The 18,437-nt window shown below is 42.0% G+C and overlaps 1 protein-coding gene across 3 annotated transcripts in view; it reads left to right on the top strand.

The window, feature by feature from the left end:
* The window catches only part of LOC137336684 (F-actin-uncapping protein LRRC16A-like), a 371,070-nt gene that overhangs the window by 157,100 nt on the left and 195,533 nt on the right, over positions 1–18,437 (top strand). For all 3 annotated transcript variants that reach the window (XM_068001680.1, XM_068001681.1, XM_068001678.1), the window contains exons 10-12: positions 518–606; positions 2,785–2,879; positions 11,169–11,255. In XM_068001680.1, coding sequence (XP_067857781.1) covers positions 518–606; positions 2,785–2,879; positions 11,169–11,255 — 271 coding nt within the window. The remainder of the gene's footprint in view (positions 1–517; positions 607–2,784; positions 2,880–11,168; positions 11,256–18,437) is intronic.

Below are 18,437 nucleotides of genomic sequence, written 5' to 3'. Positions count from 1 at the left end.
TAGCATGATTTTTGAAAATTATACAATAATCACTGGAACACATGAATATTGGGGATAATGGATTAAAGGAGAAATGTGCTGTTTATTTTTTATTTATATTTTTGCAATGCACTTTGCTCCATTCATGTGAATCTGTTCTGCTACCGGTTCATTTCTTCTCTAGTTAACTGGATGGGTTGAGCAACGGACTTTATCATGAGTGTCAATGCAACCACATCGTTAGACAATGAAAAGTATGTCTCGGTAAAGTAGGGCAGTTGGCTGTTTCAACATTTCACATCCCTCCCCTTGTGCCCAGAACTGTGGTACTTTGCCCAGCAACCCAGCTCAGAACTGGCAGAATTCTTCCAGTGTGGGCAAGCAATGGTAAATGTGAATAAAAAAGCTTGAATTCAAGTTCTTAGTCCTTTGGGATTGTGTATTTTTGACAGCTATTGGGCTACATTTGTGATTTCTTTGTCTTTATCTTTGTGTATTTTTAATTTTAGGCTGATTTTAATTTTCTAATTCTTTTTAGTCCACTGATGTTTGTGACCAAATCCTACGAGTGGTTGGTAGATCCACACGTTTAGAAGAGCTGGTGCTGGAAAATGCAGGTCTCCGAACGTAAGTACATTCGACTATCGATTATTTCAAAAGAATGCTGTAGGTAAAGACTCCTGAAATTGTATTTGTGAGTCTTCCCTTAGGAACTGCAGAACTCTTCAAACTGTAAGATTAAACTGTATTTAAGTTTCAATATTCTGCTTACTATCTTGCATGTTTGAACAATTACAACTGCAACCCAATTTCTGCATTTATCTTTGGAGTGGTGTAATACTCATATTATGTATGATCTTGAACTGTTTGATAGAGAGTCCTGCACTCTGCAATTCTAGCACTGAACTAAGCATTGAGTATTATGGGACTAGGCCATTTTCTCAGTGGGCTGTAATTTTATACTTACAATCAAAGAAAAAGACTATCTCTGGAATGGCAGTAATACTTTTGAGACATGCAGGATATCTGTTCACGAAACATTGGTAGGAGAGGCCATTGCATAGTCCCTCTGACGACGAAGTCTCGTATTAACAATAAGGACACCCTCCATCATCTGGCACTACAAACTAAATGGGACAGACTAAGGATAGATTTAGCACCCCAAAGCTGGGCGTCCATGAGGCATGTGGACCATCAGCAGAATTGTATAGTGTCACAATCTGCAACCTCATGGCCCAGCATATCCATCACTCCTCCATCTCAGTCAAGCTGGGTTTAAACCTACATTAATGCGAAGATTAGAAGGACGTGCCAGGAATAGCACCAGGCATACTTTGGAATGAGGCACCAATCTGGTGAAGTAACAGGAGAGGGCTACTTGCATGCTAAACACCAAAAGCAACAAGTTATAGTGAGAGCAAAGCAGCCCTATAACTAATGGATCAGATCACAGCTTTGTAGTCCGACTACACCCAGTCAAGAATAATGGTGAGCAATCAGGCAGCTGACAGGAGGAGGGTCAATCAACATTCCCAACCTCAACCATAGTGCAGCCCATCGAGTGAGTACAAGAGGCAAGGTTGAAGTGTTTGTAAGGGTCTTCAAAAAGTGCCCAGTGGATAGTCCCACTGACCTCCTCCCATGGTCTCCAACAATGTAAATGCCAGTGTACAGCCAAATTGGTTCACTCCACACGACATTAAAAAACAGATGAATACAATGGATATAGCAATGACTACAGGCCCTGAAAACATCCCGGCTGTAGTGCTGCAGACCTGCCCACCCGAGCCAGCCGGCCCCTAGTTCAGCTACTCCAGTGCTGCTATGGCACTGACATCTACCCGACCATTTGAAAAATTACACAGGTATGTCCTATTCACAAAAAAGCAGGACAATATAAACCAACCAATTACAGCCCTTCAGCCTCCTCCCAATCATCAGCAAAGTGATGGAAGACATAATCAGCAGTGCCATCAAGCAACGTCGACTATCTAATAACGTACTTGCTGATGCCAAGTTCGGGGTCATCAGAACCACACAGCTACAGACCTCATCACAGCCTTGATGAAGGCGTGGACATGAGCTGAATGGTGAAAGTCGCTGCCCTCGACATCAAGGTAGCATTTGACTTGAATATGGCACCAAGGCGCTCTAGCTAAAATGAAGTGAATGGGAAAACCCTCTAATGGCTTGACATCATATCAAAAAGTTGGTTGAGATTGTCAGAGGCCAGTCATCACAGCCCTACGACATAACTGCCAGAGTTCCTCAGGGCAGCATCCTTGTCCCAACCATTCAGTTGCTTCATTAATGATCTTTCCTCTGCCATAATGTCAAGGGTGGGGCTTTTCATTGATCACTTTTTACAGCGTTCAGTTCCATTCACAGCTGCCAGCCTACCGCAATACCTGGACAATATTCAGGCTTGGGCTGACGTGGTGCAGGTAACATTCACGCCACATAGGTACCATGCAACAACCAACTCCAAAAAGAAAGGACCTAACTATCCCCCCCCCTGACAACAACAACAAAAACAACAACTTGCATTTATATAGCACCTTTAACATAGTAAAACGTCCCAAGGTGCTTCCCAGGAGCGTAATCAGACAAAAAAAAAACTGACCTGGTGATATGACTCCAGACTGAAGCAGATTTGTGCCTGTGCTTGAACAGTAATGTTCACGTGTAATACATATTCAGGTACTGGCCTGCGACTCATTTGATCCTTATGTATGTTTGTTTTAATTGGTTCTGGATCACTGTTCAAGTACATTTCTTTACACGGTTTCTTTTCTTTCCTCCTAGGGATTTTGCACAGAAGTTGGCCAGTGCCCTAGCTCACAATCCCAACTTAGGACTTCACACAATCAACCTTGCCAATAACCCACTGGAGGACAGAGGTAGGCGATCTGCCATCATGCTTCATTTATAGTTTATCTGTAGGCTTTTTACCTTGTTTCTGCCTGCACTTGTATTTCACCTGTTGAGAGGGTGGACTAAATCTCCCTTCTGTTGGATGAGAAGGCATAAGTGCAGGACAACCCCACCTGATATTCTGTGATCTCTGCTTGGTGCAGCTCAGGTGGGAGCTGAGTGGAGAAGATCAAACCGGTGGTTTTCTCACGCTATGTTGCTTCATGTCCACGTGCAATGTACAATGTTGTGTCAATCTTCAAATATTATACTTTTTAAAAAAAAATGGCCAATTCAACTTCTTGAGAAAACTTTAGTAATTTGTTTATTTGTATATACTGAACTGTGCTTTAGAATAGTGACTCATTGTCGACGAATTAAGCTTCTATTTTAGAATGGTTGTGGCCTCTAATAATGCTGCTATGCCAGATGCTGCAAAGGACCACCAGTGGATTCTCAGCCTGAGTGATGTTCCATGTACCATAACATAACAAACCGAAGATTTTAAATACTATGCATAAAATTAAGTCAACAGAAGAATAAAGTTTAAAAGCCTCTGCCTCTTTTTTTTTCTTATAATATCCTACCTCGACTCTGTAAGGTAATTTTGTGAGGCTCTACCCCAGGATTAGAGATTGGGCTATAGCACTGTCGGCTAACTCTCCAACCTGTGCTCGCTTATACCTCTGGTTCATCTTGATCTTGTTATCTTCCTTTGATCACATTTATTTCCCTTACCTCACATCTGTGTACATCTTGTATGAACAGTGATCATAATGTAGTTGCACAGACCAATTTGCAGCCATTATGGAAAGGTTTCTCTGAGCCAATCTAAGAACAGCAAAAATGTTGTACAGCAAAATTCATATTTATACAATCCCTCAACACAACTGATCTGCAACATACTTGAACTAATTGTTTTATGTAGTTCTTTCCACTTGATATTAGCAATGCATCTTTTAAGCTGGAAGGATTTTAACAGGTGAATTGGTATGGAACAAGATGCTAAAAATTCACTCTGTTTGAGCAACAAAAATTAGAGAGAACATGTTCACAATAAAACTTTGCCAGATCTCTCATCTCCCCTCTCATTTTAAACAATATCTAAATATGGAAGAGTTTGTATAAAACTCGTGCTTCTCAAGATACGTTTGCTTTGTTTTTGTGTCAAGCATTGTAACAAAATTCAGAACCGCTGATTTCATTCTGCTTATCGTTCAGTCTTTGCCAAATGGCTTCATGTGAAGCATGAAGAGAAAGAAAGCTTTTCATACATGCATACAAATGAGGCACTGGTAAAGTGTTCTTAGTTATTTGTTATTATTTACTGTCATTTGGCCATCCATTCTATATTTGTAAATAGTATAAACCTGGAAATCTTGACTTCAAAGAATAACTGGTTAAAAAACAGAAATGTTCTGAAAATTTTTAGCATTCGGGTTGTAGAAGATGCTTGGGAGAAAATATCAAAAGTGATGGGAGAAGAATAAAACTGAATTCCCTTTGACAGTAAACAAAACATGTGCAACATTTTGCAGCGTTTACCTAAGTGGCCTGGAAGGGATTTTGTTTTAATTCATGCTATATTGCTATAAAGATACAACATGTTTTAGCTTAACATTTAGGTTGTTGCTTAAGAAACTATGAGAAGTCGATGAGTATCTCCCATAGCAGTTCGCACCCTGGTGATAGAAAAGGTTCCCAGGATGGGATACCAGACAGACAGTCATCATAGACTGTTTACTTTTGTATGCTGTGCTAGTACTATTAATATTCACTGATCTTATTCAGATTGTAATGTTTTGGCCTGAAACTCTGATCTGTTTAGTAGTGCACTATTTTTAAAGTGAAGATATTGGCATTGCAAGACTACATTTAATCCATTCTGAAATCTCTGGCTTGCACCACTGTGAAAAGATCCAGCTTCTGGATTATCATAGACAGGGTCTGATTCCAGGAACCCTAACCCTAACCCTAATGCTGTAAAACCGTTGAGGGAAACTGCTTTATAAAATCTTGAAATGGGAATGAGCACTTTACAGCAAATGTAACTGCAGGTCTCTCTTAATGAAGAAAACAAACTGCAGTTAAATTCATTTTTTAAATGCATATATAAACAGGAAACAAACATTAAAAAATGTATTATACCTGCAGCACCTGGAACTGACTGGTGATATCCAGAACCTCCTGCTTAAATATATGCATAGATTGCATCTGTAGACTTGTACAAGTGTTTTCATGCAAATACCCTGTTCGGTGTGTGCCAGTAACAATTAAACATACATTTGGTAAGACAAAGTTTGTCATTTTGCAAATTCTTCCTCTTTAATTGCATTCCTAAAGATTATCCTCTCACTTGGTGGACTGCACAGTTCTTGTTGGTAATCTGTTTGAGTAATGTAAAGAAATCAAAATGCCAAGTAGCTCTTGTGATTTGATCAAATCAGTTAATATAGTGTGGTTTCAGATTACCAATTTATTGTGAGAATTTTGATGTTTCATACATGCTTGAATCACACACTGCAAAAGCCAAGGGTTTATGTTAAGCTTCATCAAGAGATTAGTGGGAATCTCCAAATTCTGAAGGTTTTCAAAAACTATTGGAATGTACCTTCCTTCCCTACTGTGAATAGTTCCTGTGCTTTGATGCAGAGTACCTGAGGTTATGCACGACACAGTAACAGGTAATTGTAACATTAATTGTTTCAGAAGGATGACATGAGTTTAACGTTAGATTTACCCTGGGGCGCAGTAATTTCTTTTCATGGGATTAGTTTTTTAAATTTAATGTCTATAAGAAGTAATAAAAACAATACACAGCAAGTCAGTCACTATCAGAAAGAAGAAACCTAGTTTAATGCTTCAGGTAGAACATTTCATCAACATAAAATGTTAATCTATATTTCAGATGCTGATTGATCTCAACATTCTCAATTGCTTTTTAATTTTCTCGCCAATTATTCTTCTCCTCTTTCTGAATGCATGAACTCCTTGGTGGAGGCAACGGTCGCCCCTGGTATGTCACCCAAGTGGACGTTCTTTCTGTCCAAGTGTAGAAAGTATTAAGCAGACTATTCCACTGCAAGGGTGGGCATCATAGCCGATATGCTTCGCATCTTCACCTTCAACGGGGGTCGCTGGATAATCAACACGAGTGGTAATGCTCGCTGAATTTCCCCTCCCTGAATCCAACTGAAGCCAATTATAGTGCCCCCCACCCCCACCCCTGCAAATTGAGATAAACCAACTCAGCAGAAACCTGGGACCTTCCTGGTCTGTGCAGCTCAGCTGCTCAAAGAATAGACGTGTTGAGCCATTGGGGAGTTATCTTTTTTTTATATCTGAAATGAATGCTCTTGCCTATGAACTGAAGCAGCAACAGAAGAGGTTTAATGTTATTTTATACTCTCGCATGGAAAAACAGTTGCAAGAGTATGCATCTGAAATGTTTCTCATTTGGACCAAGATTTATGTGGTTTCATATGGTTTAAGTTTGAGAAGTGGAGAGCCAAAGGACTGCTTGTAGTCAATTAATAGGAGAAGGCTATCCTGAGTGGTAAAAATTAATGAGCGTATACTGAGACTACTCATAATTTACAGTATACCAATAGGTTCATGGACATTCATATAAGCATAGTACAGGGTGCAGTAAAATCTCACCAGTAGAAGTCAGTTTTGGAGTGTTTGCAATAAAGGTCCTTTATTTCTCATAATACACCCGAACTAGTGTGGTACCCTCCACGTTTTTTAAGAGCTGAATTTGTGTGGAACACAATGGTGGAAAAAAAACTCACTCAGCATTGAAGTTTGAGCAAAGGACATAAAAGAAGAGGATCTTGTAATTATATGGCACCTTTCACGATGTCAAGGTCCCAAAGTGCTTCACTGCCAATGAAGTACTTATGAAATATATTCATTATTGTAATGGAGGGAAACATGGCAGCTTAATTTAGGGACAACAAGGTCCCACAAACAGCAGTGACATAAGTTAGTTGAGGAATAAATATTGGCCAGGATACAGGAGAACTCCCCTGCTCTTCTTCGAATAGTGCCATGGGATCTTTTACATCCACCTGATTGGCAAATGGGCCTCAGTTTGACGTATCATCCGAAAGATGGCACCACTCCGACAGTGCACCACTTCCTCAGTACAGCACTGGAGTGTTAGCTGAGATTATGTGCTCAAGTCTCTGGAATGGGCCTTGAACCAACAACCGTCTGACTCAGAGGCAAGGTGCTACCACTGAGCCATGGCTGACACGTAAATCTATGTATTAAAAATCTTGTAGAGGACACGTATTTCCTGTCCATATTTTTTTTATTCGTTCATGGGATGTGGGCGTCGCTGGCGAGGCCAGCATTTATTGCCCATCCCTAATTGCCCTCGAGAAGGTGGTGGTGAGCCGCCTTCTTGAACCGCTGCAGTCCGTGTGGTGAAGGTTCTCCCACAGTGCTGTTAGGAAGGGAGTTCCAGGATTTTGACCCAGTGACTATGAAGGAACGGCAATATATTTCCAAGTTGGGATGGTGTGTGACTTGGAGGGGAATGTGCAGGTGGTGTTGTTCCCATGTGCCTGCTGCCCTTGTCCTTCTTGGTGGTAGAGGTCGCTGGTTTGGGAGGTGCTTTCGAAGAAGCCTTGGCAAGTTGCTGCAGTGCATCCTGTGGATGGTACACACTGCAGCCACTGTGCTCCGGCGGTGGAGGGAGTGAATGTTTAGGGTGGTGGATGGGGTGCCAATCAAGCGGGCTGCTTTGTCCTGATTGGTGTTGTTGGAGCTGCACTCATCCAGGCAAGTGGAGAGTATTCCAGCACACTCCTGACTTGTGCCTTGTAGATGGTGGAAAGGCTTTGTGGAGTCAGGAGGTGAGTCACTCGCCACAGAATACCCAGCCTCTGACTTGCTCTTGTAGCCACAGTATTTATGTGGCTGGTCCAGTTAAGTTTTTGGTCAATGGTGACCCCCAGGATGTTGATGGTGAGGGATTCGGCGATGGTAATGCCGTTGAATGTCAAGGGGAGGTGGTTAGATTCCCGCTTGTTGGAGATGGTCATTGCCTGGCACTTGTCTGGCGCGAATGTTACTTGCCACTTATGAGCCCAAGCCTGGATGTTGTCCAGGCCTTGCTGCATGCAGGCATGGACTGCTTCATTATCTGAGGAGTTACGAATGGATCTGATCACTGTGCAATCATCAGCGAACATCCCTATTTCTGACCTTATGATGGAGGGAAGGTCATTGAAGAAGCAGCTGAAGATGGTTGGGCCTGGCACACTGCCCTGAGGAACTCCTGCAGCAATGTCCTGGGGCTGAGATGATTGGCCTCCAACTACACCACTACCATCTTCCTTTGTGCTAGGTATGACTCCAGCCACTGGAGAGTTTTCCTCCTGTTTCCCATTCAATTTTACAAAGGCTCTTTCGTGCCACACTCTGTCAAATGCTGCCTTGATATTAAGTGCAGTTACTCCTCACCTCTGGAATTCAGCTCTTTTGTCCATGTTTGGACCAAGACTGTAATGAGGTCTGGAGCCGAGTGGTTCTGGCGGAACCCAAACTGAGCATCGGTGAGCAGGTTATTGGTGAGTAAGTGCCGCTTGATAGCGCTGTCGACAACACCTTCCATCACTTTGCTGATGATTGAGAGTAGACTGATGGTGCGGTAATTGGCCGGATTGGATTTGTCCTGCTTTTTGTGGACAGGACATACCTGGGCAATTTTCCACATTGTCGGGTAGATGCCAGTGTTGTAGCTGTACTGGAACACTTTGGCTAGAGGTGCGGCTAGTTCTGTAGCACAAGTCTTCACTACAACTGGGATGTTGTCAGGGCCCGTAGGCTTTGTTGTAACCAGTGCACTCAGTTATTTCTTGATATCACGTGGAGTGAATCGAATTGGCTGAAGACTGGCTTCTGTGATGGTGGGGATAGCGGGAGGAGGCCGAGATGGATCATCTACTCGGCACTTCTGGCTGAAGATGGTTACAAATGCTTCAGCCTTGTCTTTTGCACTCACGTGCTGGTCTCTGCCATCATTGAGGATGGGGATGTTTACAGATCCTCCTCTTCCTGTTAGTTGTTTGGTCATCCACCACCATTCACGACTGGATGTGGCAGGACTGCAGAGCTTTGATCTGATCCGTTGGTTGTGGAATCGCTTAGCTTTGTCTATAGCTTGTTGCTTCCGCTGTTTAGCATGCAAGTAGTCCTGTGTTGTTGATTCACTAGGTTGGCACCTCATTTTTAGGTACACCTGGTGCTCCTGGCATGCTCTTCTACACTCCTCATTGAATCAGGGTTGATCCCATGGCTTGTTGGTAATGGTAGAGTGAGGAATATACTGGGCCATGAGGTTATAGATTGTGCTGGGATACAAATCTGCTGCTGCTGATGGCCCACAGCACCTCATGGATGCCTAGTTTTGAGCTGCATGATCTGCCCTGAATCTATCCCATTTAGTACGGTGGTAGTGCCACACAACACGTTGGATGGTGTCCTCAGTGTGAAGACGGGACTTCGTCTCCACGAGGACTGTGTGGTGGTCACTCCTACCAATACTGTCATGGACAGATGCATCTGCGACAAGTAGATTGGTGAGGATGAAGTCAAGTAGGTTTGTCCCTCGTGTTGGTTTGCTCACCACCTGCCGCAGGCCCAGTCTGGCAGCTATGTCCTTCAGGACTCTGCCAGCTCGGTCAGTCGTGGTGTTACCGAGCCACTCTTGGTGATGGACATATTATTTCCTGTTGTCTTGATATTTGGTCATGATTTGCTGTCAAGATTTACCATTATAAATCTCTTCGCCAACATTTCCCGTTCTATTTTGTTATGTCAATGGTCACAATGTTATAACTGGCTTTTTGCAGCTCTTTGGAGTGAATTTCTGAGGTTTATCTCCCAACTCCGTTGCCATCTTGTTTATAAAAAAAAACTCATAACCATCAACTAACAGTGGGCAACACATGGGCAATTTATTAGTGTTTATAAACTTTGGATGGATGGGTACAGCCACTGCACGTAAAATCACTGTGTAGCCATTGAGTTTCATTGTCATTAATGTGCTAAAAAGCTGCCTATAGAACTTTCGCTTATTTCTGTGTATCCTTGTACTGCTTTCTTTTTCTTTTTCAATCTCACACTAATTTGTATTTTTCCCCCTCCCTTGCTTGCTGTCATTTGTTTGTTCTTTCACGTGCTGTTCATCACTTTTTTTCCTGCAGGCATATATGCTCCTTTATTTGCCCAGGTTTTTTCCGCTTGCTGTCACCTATTTACGCATTCTCACTGCTCTTTTGTTGCATTCATTTATTTTTGCTCATTGTTGTTCATCCTGTGCTCAGGATGTCTCACATATATAATTTGTGCTGCCTTGTTTTCTCCACATTATATATTTCCTCCTTTCTCCGATGCTAAGAGGCAGGTTATCCCATTGTTATTTTTAAGGCCTAATAATTATTCTGTAATTAGTTTGGATTGGTGTGAATTTAACACTATTCAGTGACTTCTGTACCATTTTTGATTCTAGTGCTTGAGATAGTCTAACAAAAAGACTAAACTTCAGATGACTTGTTAAATATACATTTTTATAAAGATGCTCCATTAATGTCTTACAGTCCTAGAGTGATGACAAGTTCCTACATGTGCTGTTCTACAGTTACTAATTTGGACTGTTAGGGGGTGAAATTTGTCTTCAACGGTTTTACAAAATGTCCGATAGCGAAACAATAATCCCTTTTCCACCCCGCTTGATTCCCTTTTCCATTAGGCAGGATGTAAAACAGGCTGCTGATTCATTATCACCTGTTTTGCACTACCACCATAGACCAATTCACCCCCACTGTTTCCATAGCTATTGGTACTTATTGATAAATACTTTTGCCTGCTCCAATTTCCTCGAAGAATACGCTGTACTGGAAAGAGTTTGTTTTTCTAATAATTGATTGTCGGAAATTCCATTGTGATACATTGCAATAAAGGCATTCAGTTAGTTTTCTTTGAGCATAATGTACCTCTTAATGGATTTTTTTATTACATTCTGTTTTTAAATATGAGATGTATTATTCTAAGAAATTTTGTCTTGGTATGAATTACATGTCTTAGCTGGTTTCTATCATTGAATTATTACATAGAGGGGGACTGTAGTATAATTTGAATGGAATAAAACTCCATACCTTGAGTTGACATGTTCTTATTCTTAGTCAGAGTTTAGTTTTAAAATGGTGTTACGTAATTGCTTCATTTTCTAATAAGAATTAATAACTGTTTTTGTTTTTTAGGCGTGTCCTCTCTGAGCAGCCAATTTGCCAAAATTCCAAAGGGACTGAAATATTTAAACATGTCTAAAACCTCCTTGTCACCCAAAGGTACAGTGAAATTTTATATATCCGTTCTTTCCATTGAGTATATAAAGGGAAGGTTGTGCTAAGGATCTGACTTCAGTGGAAATGAAAATCATGAGAGATGTAAAACGGGCTGCCGATTCTCTATCACCCATTTTACACTATCGCACAAAGTCTGTGCCGGCTTTTTGCTAGAGCAACACAAAACTAAACCAATTTGCCCTGCTCTTTTCTCCCAGAGCCCTGTATCTTCCACTGTTTTAAATATTTATCCACTTTTCTCTTAAGAGATGCAATGGTCTCTGCCTCGACTACTTATTGTGGTAAAATGTTTTATGTTATAATGACTCTGCAAAAACCCCACTCCTCATAATAATGTCAAGTCTCTCTTCATAATTGTGATTTCTCATTGTTGATAACATGTCACTGAATCTACACTGTACAATCTATGGCTCTAATATCCTTTCTATAATGGGGCAACCAAAACGGCACATACTACTCCATTGCGTTACACATATTTGTCATTAACTCTGTATTCTGTGCCCTATTTATAAAGCCCAAAATGCTGTTGGGCATTTTTGTGACTTTACCTACCGGCACTTACACTTTCAATGAATTAGGGAACTATAGGCCAGTTAGCCTGACAGCAGTCGTCGTGAAAATGCTGGAATCCATTATTAAGGACGTGGTAACAGAGCACTTAGAAAATCATAATATGATTAGGCAGAGTCAACATGGTTTATGAAAGGGAAATTGTGTTTAACAAATTTATTAGAGTTTATTAGAGCAGGATAGTTAAAGGGGAACCAGTGGATGTAGTAAAATTGGATTTCCAAAAGGCATTTGATAAGGTGCCACATAAAAGGTTGTTACGCAAAATAAGGGCTCATGGGGTTGGGGGTAATATAGTAGCATAGATGCAGGATTGCTTAACGGACAGAAAACAGAGAGCAGGGATAAACGTGTCACTTTCAGGTTGGCAGGCTGTAACTAATGGGGTGCTACAAGGATCAATGCTTGGGCCTCAGCTACTTACAATCTGTATTAATGACTTGGATGAAGGGACTGAGTGTGATGTATCCAAGTTTGCTGACGACACAAAGCTCGGTGGGAAAGTAAGCTGTAAGGAGGACACAGAGTCTGCAAAGGGATATGGACAGGTAAAGTGAGTGGGCAAGAAGGTGGCAGATGGAGTATAATGTGAGGTTATTAAATTTGGTAGGAATAATAGAAAACCAGAAGATTTTTTAAGTGGTGGGACGATTAAATGTTGGTGTTCAGAGACGTCTGGGTGTCCTCATACAAGAAACACAAAGTTGCCATGCAGGTACAGCAAGCAATTACTAAGGCAAATGGCATGTTGGCCTTTATTGCAAGGAGATTGGAGTACAAGAGTAAAGACGTCTTGCTACAATTGTACAGGGCTTTGGGGAGACCACACCTGGAGTGCTTTGCACAGTTTTGGTCTCCTTATCTAAGGAAAGATATACTTGCCTTAGAGGCGGTGCAACAAAGATTCACCAGATTGATTCCTGGGATGAGAGGGTTGTCCTGTGAGGAGAGATTGAGTAAAATGGTCCTGTATTCTCTGTAGTTTAGAAGAATGAGAAGTGATCTCATTGAAATATGTAAGATTCTGAAGGGGCTTGACAGGGTAGATGCTGAGAGGTTGTTTCCCCTGGCTGGAGAGTTTAGAACTAGGGGGCATGGTCTCAGGATAAGGGGTTGGACATTTAGGACTGAGATGAGGAGGAATTTCTTCACTCAGAGGGTTGTGAGTCTTTGGAATTCTTTACTCCAGAGGGCTGTGGATGCTGAGTCGTTGAGTATATTCAAGGCTGAGATTGATAGATTTTTGGACTCTAGGGGAATCAAGGGATAGGGGGTTCAGGCAGGAAAGTGGTGGTGAGGTTGAAGATCAGCCATAACCTGATTGAATGGTGGAGCAGGCTAGAGGGGCTGTATGGCCTACACCTGCTCCTAATTCTTATGTTCTTATATATGTCCACCCATAAGTCTGTGCCCCTGCACATGCTTCAGTCTTTCATCTGAGTGTACAATCCTAATCCTTATTTTTCCTGCCAAGATATGTTAAGTTGCACTGATTTGAATTAAATTGCATCTATCATCTGATTGCCCATTCTTCTAACAAATCTTGTCCTCCTTGTTATTTGCCAGCCCCTCCCCCCTACTTTTGCGTCTTATCCAAGTAACGGAGTAGGGTCCAATCTCAAACATTTCTATTATTATACAAAATACTTCAACTCCATTCAGATGTCTTCTCTACAGTAAATGATTTATCTTTTTTTCTGTGCCTATGTAAGATGTGCATCACTTTTCTGAATGGAGCCTTCTTTCAAACTGAAATTTGTTGGGGTAAATGGTTTCTTATAAAAGTGTGTCTCGATCTCTTCATTATGGAGTAAAAAGGCTTGTAACTGCTGCATTCCAAGAGATCATTGTTTGGTTTCAAGAGTGTTTTTTTTTTGGACTTGGGATGTGGGTGTTACTGGCAAGGCCACATATATTGCCCATCCCTGGGTTGCCCTGAGAAGGTGGTGGACATTGTTGAACTGCTGCAATCCTTGCAGTAATGTTGTTCCTACAATGGTGTTAGGTAGGGATTTTGACCCAGCAACAATGAAAGAATGGCAATATATGTCCAAGAATTTGCAGAACATGATGCTCCCATGATGTTGCTGCTCTTGTCCGTATCAGTGATTTGAGGTTACGGGTCTGGTAACTGGTACTGAGGTAAGCTTGGTGAGTTGCTGCAGTGCGTAGATAATACATACTGCAGCCGTATTGCAGCAGAGGTGGTGAAGGGAGTGGACGTTGAGTCTGATGGCAGGGGCACCAATCAAGTGGACTGCTATGCCCTGGATGAAAGCAAGTAATTGCATTTACACAGTGCCTTTCACATTTCAGGACCTCCATAATGGCTTCACAACCAGTGAAGTATTTTTGAAGTGTAGACATTGTTGTAATGTAGGCAAACAAATTAGCCAATTTGCGCACAGCAAGGCCCCACAAACAATATTGAAATAAATTATCAGATAGTCTGTTTTAGTGGTGATGGTTGAGGGTTAATTGTTGGCCAGGATACCAGGGGAGCACAACTGCTCCTCTTTGAATAGTGCCAAGGGATCATTCAGGCCCACCTGCAGAGACAGACAGAGCCTTGACAACGTCTTATCCAAAAGACAGCAAATCTGACAGTGCACTGAAGTGTCAGCCTAGATTACATTTTCAAGTCCTGGAGTGGGGGGCTTGAATCCATGACCTTCTGATTCAGAGATTTGAGAGCTACAACTGCACTAAAGCTGACACGTGCATTCTGTCAGACTTCCTGCGTTGCAGCTGCACTCATCCAGGAGGGTGGTGAGTACTCCATCAGACTCCTGATTTGAGCCTAGTAGGTGACGGAGAGACTTTGAGGGGGCAGGAGGTGAGCCACACGTTGTGGAGTACCCTGTGCTATTTTTCACCAGTGACCTAACCGACTGCCGTAAATTGTAGTTCCTGTTGGTCCGAGCCAAGACTCCCATCCAGTGCTGCAATTTCAGTTTTGAATGCAATTCTGCACTGCACCCTCTAGAATTTTACATGGAAAGGATTTTCTTCTTTCCACCCCAAATACTTCGGGCCAGATTTTGCTGGAACAGGGCATCTCGCAGCGTGCCCTGTTAGTTAGACTTACAATTGCACGTTTAGGTTTTAACATTTTTTTGCCCATAAAGTTGTTGGAAGTGTGAGCTGATAACGGTGCAGAGAGGGAAACAGAGCACCCTGGGACCTTAGTAAACGATGGGACAAACTGTGTATCTCCTTACCCAATGAGATTAATGGATTGAGAAATAAACAGAAGGACTGAGATGGAGGGTGAATTAGAGTGAGTGAATTCAATGTCAAATCAGGTCCAGAAAGAGAAATAGAGAGAAAGCGAGATTGGATTAAGAGAGAGAGGAAAAAAAAGACAAAGGAAAAGCAAAAAAACATTTTTTAAACTTTAAAATTTGACATTTTTAAAATTTAAAACCATTCACAACCTGAAAGAATGAGACTCTAAGCTTTTAATTGTTCACTTTCTGGGCAAGAGAGGTTGATTGGCAGTCATTTACAAATCTCAAGACGTTAAAAGGGCACTTACACTGTTAATTACTAGACTTAACTTTCTGTGGCAGGTTTAATGGGCAATTAATGTGCAAATGCAGCAACTTCATGAAAATCACTGGGAGGTTAAACGTGAGATGCTGTTTTCGCGAACCTAACCACGGAGCAGTGCAAATTGTCCAGGAACTTGTGGCGATTCACAACTTGTGGGGTATTTCTTTCTCGCTACGTGTTGCTGGCCGATTTGCGCATTAATATCGGTGAGCGTCATTTAGACGCCGTTATTTATTCAGCAAAATCTGGCCCAATGATGTTTCTCTGCGAGGCTGAAGAGCGGAGAGAGAAAAATTAGATGCCATAGCACCACCACTGGCAGGAGGGTGTAATTACAGTTTGACACCACTGCTGCCTCTGTGTTGTTAGACTGCTTGTCCGATGTCCAGTCCTGGATGAGTCACAATTTCCTCCAGTTAAATATTGGTAAAACTGAAGCCATCGTCTTCGGCCCCTGCCACAAACCACCAATTCCATCTCCGTCCCTGGCCTCTTTCTCGGTTTGAACCAGATTGTTCGCAACCTTGGCTGAGTTTCCCACCCCATGTCCTCTCCAACACAAAGACTATTTACTTCCATCTCCGTAACATCACCCGTCTCCATGCTTGCCTCAGCTGATCTGCTGCGGAAGACCACAACCATCTAGGCCCGAAGGTCTGGAATTCCCTCCCTAAATCTCTCCTCCTCTGCACCTCCTTCTCTTCCTTTAAGACTCTCCTTAAAACCCACTTTTTTGACCAAAATTTTTGACCCCATTTCTACTATCTCTTTCTTTGGCTCGGTGCTTATTTTTGTCTAATTACACTTCTGTGAAGTGCCTTGATGTTTTTCTACGTTAAAGGTGCTGTATAAATGCAAGTTATTGTAAACCCCCCTGCCCCAAACTCCGTTCCTTTGTTTCTGGCCTCTTGTGTGGCTCCCCATACTCTTCACCGCCCCTTTGATGGCCATGCTTTCAGCTCTGGAATTTGCCCTCTCCCTACCACCGACCCCACCGCCGCCGCCACCCCCCTCCCCGCAATCTCTGCCTTGTTTCCAAATCCCTCCATGGCCTTGCCCTTCTCTTTCTCTGTAACTCTCTAGCTTCCTCCTGCCCTATAACCCTCCGAGATCTCTGCGCTCCTCCAATTCTGGCCTCTTGCACATCCCCGATTTCTCTCACTCCACCATTGGTGGCCGTGCCTTCAGCTGTTTAGGCCCTAAGCTCTGGAATTCCCTCCCTAAACGTCTTCACCTCTCCGCCCCTCTCACCTCCTTTAAGACGCTCCTTAAATCCTACCTCTTTGAATACGCTTTTGGTCACCTTTCCTAATATCTCCTTATGTGGCTTGGTGTCAAATTTTGTTTGATAATCGCTCCTGTGAAGCGCCTTCACACCTTTTACTACATTAAAGGTGTTATATACATGTTAAAAGCTGCTTTAATGTTGCGTTAAGTCCAATTCCAATGGCCCTGATTCCCAATGTGAGGGCTGCAACCCAAAAATAAAGTTGCTGGTATTCACTAAGGCTGGCAGCCAGGAAGACTGGTTTTTAACCACATCTTCTTGGCCTTTGGTCTCTGAATTCTGGCAAGTTGGGTTACAACCTATGGAGAAGAGCCACACATTGGGAGCCAATACCACAAGCACAATATAAAAGCTGCTTTTGAAAAATGGTCAGGAACAGGAACAGAATTGAGAAAGCTGGATTTTAGTAAGTTAAAACTGTGAGATCGTCTTAGTGGCTTCACCAAGCTCTTGAAGGAGAGCTTTCATTCAGGGGTAATCACAATGAATGCACTTAACACTGGTACAGCTTTAAGTGTTAATTTTTTTTTAAAGTACATTCACAGTGCATTCTGGTAGAGCTCTGCACACAGGGCTGTGAATCTTTGGATTTCTCTACCCCAGAGGGCTGGGGATGCTCAGTGGTTGAGTATATTCAAGACTGAGATCGATAGATTTTTGGACTCCAGGGGAATCAAGGGACATGGGGATTGGGCGGGAAAGTGGAGTTGAGGTCAACGATCAGCCATAATCTTATTGAATGGCAGAGCAGGCTCGAGGGGCCGTATGGCCTACTCCTGCTCCGATGTTCTTATGCATTTTTAATAGAGCAGATACACCAGGATGTGTAGCAAAAGGATTTTTTTTTCATGTCTGCACAGTTTGAGAATGTGAAGGTTCTCTTATTGATGGTCTACATGAAAACTATATTTGAGAAGTTTCTTCGTTATGTTCAAAGTACTTGGTATTTTTTTTTAAATGTCAGTCACTAAAAAGCAACTTTTTTATGTGAAGTGCACACACTGCAGGGGCATCCTCCTCATCACGTTACTCTGGAGTGTTTTCTCTGCTGAAGTGTACAGGACCGAGGTATGGATAAATGTACACATTCATTTAATTGAACTCTACACGAAAGCTTCCCTTTAAATTGGGATGTTTAGTACATGATTATATTAGTGCATAAATAGAACAATGTATAGAAATGTGGGATAGCTGTTGATATCTGTTATATTAGTATGTAAGGACTTTACAGAGCTTTTCTTTTTTTAAGATGCAAATGAGGTGCTTGCTTTGAGTTCTTGGCTGACAAGCCACTTCTGTAATATAATGAAAGATTTTTAAAAATGCCTAAACCAGCTAAAAGGAACTTTAAAACTATTTAAAGATAACTGTAGATGATGTGGGGAATAACAATAACAACCTGCATTTATAGCACGCCTTTAACGTTAAAAAAAAAATCCAACTGCACTTGGTGAGTAAATAATGAAAATGGGACACTGTGTCAGGCAAGGACAGATTAACAGAAAGATTGGCCAAAGAGATGAGAATAAAGGAGCACACCGGATGTGTTGAATATGACATTGGACTTGGGAAAGAAACAATGGCACAGCCAAGTATTGTGCACTTATCGTAAAAGCATGCTGATGCTGATCTCTGGAAGCCTCTGCAGCCAAGAAACTATCCCCTGGCACAGTTGAAATTAGATTTACATGAAAATTTGTAGCATATATTTTAATCATGAAAGATTTAATCTTAAAATGTTGAATGTTACT

The sequence above is a fragment of the Heptranchias perlo genome, chromosome 2 (assembly GCF_035084215.1).
Source record: "Heptranchias perlo isolate sHepPer1 chromosome 2, sHepPer1.hap1, whole genome shotgun sequence".
In the NCBI taxonomy this organism is placed as follows: Eukaryota; Metazoa; Chordata; class Chondrichthyes; order Hexanchiformes; family Hexanchidae; genus Heptranchias; species Heptranchias perlo.
The sequence above is the reverse complement of the archived record's forward strand: the minus strand, read 5'-3'. Positions and strand labels throughout refer to the sequence as shown.